Source organism: Cynara cardunculus, assembly GCF_001531365.2.
Source record: "Cynara cardunculus var. scolymus isolate 2C chromosome LG 7, CcrdV1, whole genome shotgun sequence".
NCBI lineage: Eukaryota > Viridiplantae > Streptophyta > Magnoliopsida > Asterales > Asteraceae > Cynara > Cynara cardunculus.
In genome coordinates this window covers 2983241-2987116 of record NC_037534.1, presented here as the reverse complement: position 1 = coordinate 2987116, position 3876 = coordinate 2983241, and the positions used below count along the sequence as shown (strand labels likewise).

At 38.0% G+C, this 3876-nt stretch overlaps 1 protein-coding gene across 1 annotated transcript; it reads right to left on the bottom strand.

Moving 5' to 3' along the window:
• Positions 1-1463: 1463 nt before the first annotated feature.
• On the bottom strand, positions 1464-3646 carry LOC112515826 (proline dehydrogenase 2, mitochondrial-like). Its single transcript, XM_025122764.1, has 4 exons — positions 3080-3646; positions 2141-2786; positions 1798-2038; positions 1464-1695 (listed from the first exon to the last, which is right to left on the bottom strand). The coding sequence occupies exons 1-4, from the start codon at positions 3644-3646 to the stop codon at positions 1608-1610; spliced, it is 1542 nt and encodes a 513-aa protein (XP_024978532.1). The 3' UTR covers positions 1464-1607.
• Positions 3647-3876: the final 230 nt, after the last annotated feature.

Here is a 3876-nt window from a genome sequence, read left to right as displayed (position 1 = left end):
AATTTCGACTTATAAAAGACAAAAAATCGTAAAATAATTTAGCTTAGATACTTTATAATCGTTGAGGTTTTCAAAATTTATATACATTTCCTTCATAACTTGTATGTATCAAGTGATTTATCCTTCGTATATACTTTGTAAATGTTGTATTTTTAAAATTTATAAATTCTATCTAAACATTTTATAAAAGAATCTTGATTAATTTCGTTCATGATCAAACTTTGTAATCTTTTTCTTTTAATGTGTCTGAGGGGTCGTTTACCAAATACTTACCCAGATAAACGTTTATCAAGTTATGTTACTTCATCGGATGAATATGGTAAGGACCAAGAATCTTATCCGGTAAGAGCGAGACAAGGACCATGAATCTTAGTCGGTAAGTGAGGACGACGACTCTTACCATGGTAAGTGCTTACCAGGTAAATTGTTGCATACGTTGTCGTTTTGATGGACTAAAATTTTACTCAGTACGTAAATAATAGTGTTAAATTTTACCGATAAGCATTTACTGGATAAGTGTTTGGTAAACGGCTCATGAGTTTGATCTATTTTAAACATCAAACATCTCTTAATGATCACGAGCTCAAATAAACATCACATTTCTTTACCCAAAAAAATGCTATTTTTTGGCATACTAATAGTTTTTATTACAAAATATGAAGCGAATTTTTTTTTTTTTTTTTTTGACAATCTCCAAAATGACCTAAATATATAAAAAAAAAGTGAGAAAATGACTAATTTTTTTTTCATATATGTACAAAATAACAACCCGAATCATCAATAAAAGACGTGTGACTTTGTCATTAGTCGATGATTATGAAACATGACTTTGCAATCCGACTGATATTGGACTTAGTGCCCGGTGGTTCGTTTGGTTATCGCCAACAACCTAAAATTTTGGGGATTTTCATGTATCTTTTTAAAAAAATGAGTCACACATTTGACATTAATGAGAAAATCACTAACGATCATTTTCGGGAATACCCTTTTATTTGGCAATACCACTAGTCTTTTTTTCTTTATCATATATGTGTAGGGCTGTTTGGCAGTTACTGAATGGTTTGATGCAAATGATTAAAAGACTCTTATGATATAATACAAAATAAAATATAATTGTTTGGTAACTGTTTACAATAAAATTAGGGCGCTTATAGGTTAAGGGAGGGTCAGGATACAAAATCATTCAATGGTTTTTAAAACCATTAAGAGACCAACTTTTTTTGTCAAACAATCTTTACCTCTTAACAATTCATAAGTTACCTCTTAATGAAACTATTAAGAGGTAAACAACCAACCCCTAACACTAAATCATTAACTTCATAGTTATATAATTTTATCATACTACATAACACATAAACACCAAAATTCAAAGAGATTAACAAAGGGTAATATAAAAAAATTGAAATTTCCATTAATAGTAATAATGAAAAAACAAAAAAAAACTTAATTAAATAAAAAAGAAAACAAAGCAACCTTTGCCCCTATAATATTTGTATTTTTAGATGTACAACTTGCCAATGAGAGTGGGTTAACATTCTATATATAGCAACAAGATGGTGGAACCAAAATATCTACAGTTTTTTTTGCACAGTGAATCAGATTTCCCTTCAGTTACTTGCCATTGAGTTAGTTTCTGGTTTGAATTGGTTTTCACCGACGGTAAAACAAGCCTTCAGCCTCCTCTTCAGTTCTTGCCTGCACAGTAAAATCAATGATCAGACACTGGGAGTACATAACTTTATAGATGTCGATTTTTATTCATGTGGGACAAGTTGTTACAGTTATCGGAATTCTTACTTCATCAGTTGCCTGTCGAGATTCGAGGAAGACAACAGTCCTCTGTTCTCCTCTGCACGTCGTAGAAGATACGGCATGATTTGTTCAACGGGTCCGAATGGCAAGTACTTGCTTACACTGAACCCTCCATTCTTCAACCCGAAAGTCATTCCCTCCGCCATTCCGTAGAGCGAAGCGAACTCGAGCTTCTCGCTCTCTTTACCGATTCCGTAATCGCGCGCCTTCTGTGCGGCCAGTTTACCTGTGTTATTACACATTTCGTTACGTTATTCGATTCTTTCAAAAGGGTATTGATCGTAGGACACAAGAAAGATGGTGGAACCAAAAGAGTGAAACTTTTTACCTGATTCAAGATTATGGCTAGCAAGAACGAGTCCACCAGGGCCCTTAGAGACTTCATCGAGCATGAATGAAGCACAGCCATTGAAACAGTCGTGTGTGCCATTGAGGGTGTCGTGAACCGGAGAATCAACACCGAGAGAATTAGCCAGTTTACGCTCACTCGACATATAAGCACCTCTCACAAGCTTAAACCCGACCGGAACTCCCATTTTATCAGCGGCCTTCTTGGTCAGATACATCCTCTTTCCGGCGTCCTTCAAGTAACCTTGAATGGTGCCAAAAACCATCGGTTTCGTGCCCTTGTTGTAGTTAAGTGCAGCCCAGTATGTCAAGTAATCGATCGCAGGCTGGATCGAAGTGTCTTCTGCATCGACAACTACAGGAATACCGCCGTTAATGCTTTTATCACAAATGCTCGTTAATCTTTGGTGGGCTAACTCAAGATCATGCTCTTCTTCAGCAGATAATGGGGCTGGTTGCTGTAATGTGTGATAAAAAGGACTTGATTCAGAAAATATTGGCAGGGTTTGTTGCTTCCATGAGAGCTTGAAAGATGAATTCTGGTACTCCCATCGAAGAAGATCACTCACTCTCCTGAGCAGATACACTGGACAGATTGCTGTAACTTTCACGACCACAAAACTTACCTGTTTTTTTCACCATTTAGCTCATATCAGATCTGGGTTACGTTCTTCAGAAAAACATAAAAAGCCCTATCACCTTTTTACATGCAAAACTCAAGGTTTAGGTTAAAAATGGAACCCATTTGTGTTTTTCCATGGATCTCAGCTCATAAAAGATCTGGGTTCTTCAGAAAAACATAAAAAAAAGGATCATCATTTTACATGCAAAACTCAAGATTTAGGTTAAAAATGGAACCCATCGATCGTGGGTTATTTTAAAAAACCTCAAGATTCTAAAGAAATTCACAGAAACTCACAGAAGATGGGGGAAGGGAGTGGGCAGATTCAGCAGTTTTGATCAGTTCTTGAGTGTTATCATCACAAGATTCATTATCAGCAGCATGCTCCAACCCATAGTCCAACATCCCTCTCAACCCGGACTCCCATAATCTGTTCACGGTCCGACCCGCTTGCACCGTATCTTCGCCGGCCACAAAATGATCGTACGCCGAATGCCTGATCGTCTTCAACACCGCCTCCCTAAAAAACCTATTCGTCTCCATCGTCTTCGAATTCATAACCTTAATACTGAAATCCACCATCGATTCCATTGCACAGACGTTCAAAGTGATCGCCGAATGCAACAGTTTTCTCGTCGGAACAGACGCGAACAAACGCTTGGTATCCTCAAAGTCAAATATCTTCACGGCGCCGTCGTTTCCGTCATCTTTCACGGTGGCGACCGGCTGCGCAACCGCCGGGAAGCTGTTCTGGATGGGTGTGTTAATGGTGGTTCTTCGTGCCGGAGAGGCGGTGGTTGAATTCACACGGCTTACAAAAGATCTAAGCATTTTGTAAGAAACGTCTTTCTTGATCATCGCCATGGCTGACGGTTCTACGCGGTGGTTGGACGGTGGCGGGTGGTGGTGGACCGCCTATAACTATAAACGGAGCTTGCTTTTGGGTATATTAGCCTCAGGCAAGATCGCTTATAGCTATAAGCAAAGTGGAAACAGATTCTATATCCTTTTTATTTGTTGATCTTTATTACAGACTTTATTCACGAATTGTAATGAGATCAGGTGACGGGTATTTATAGGTGAAGTTTTAACGG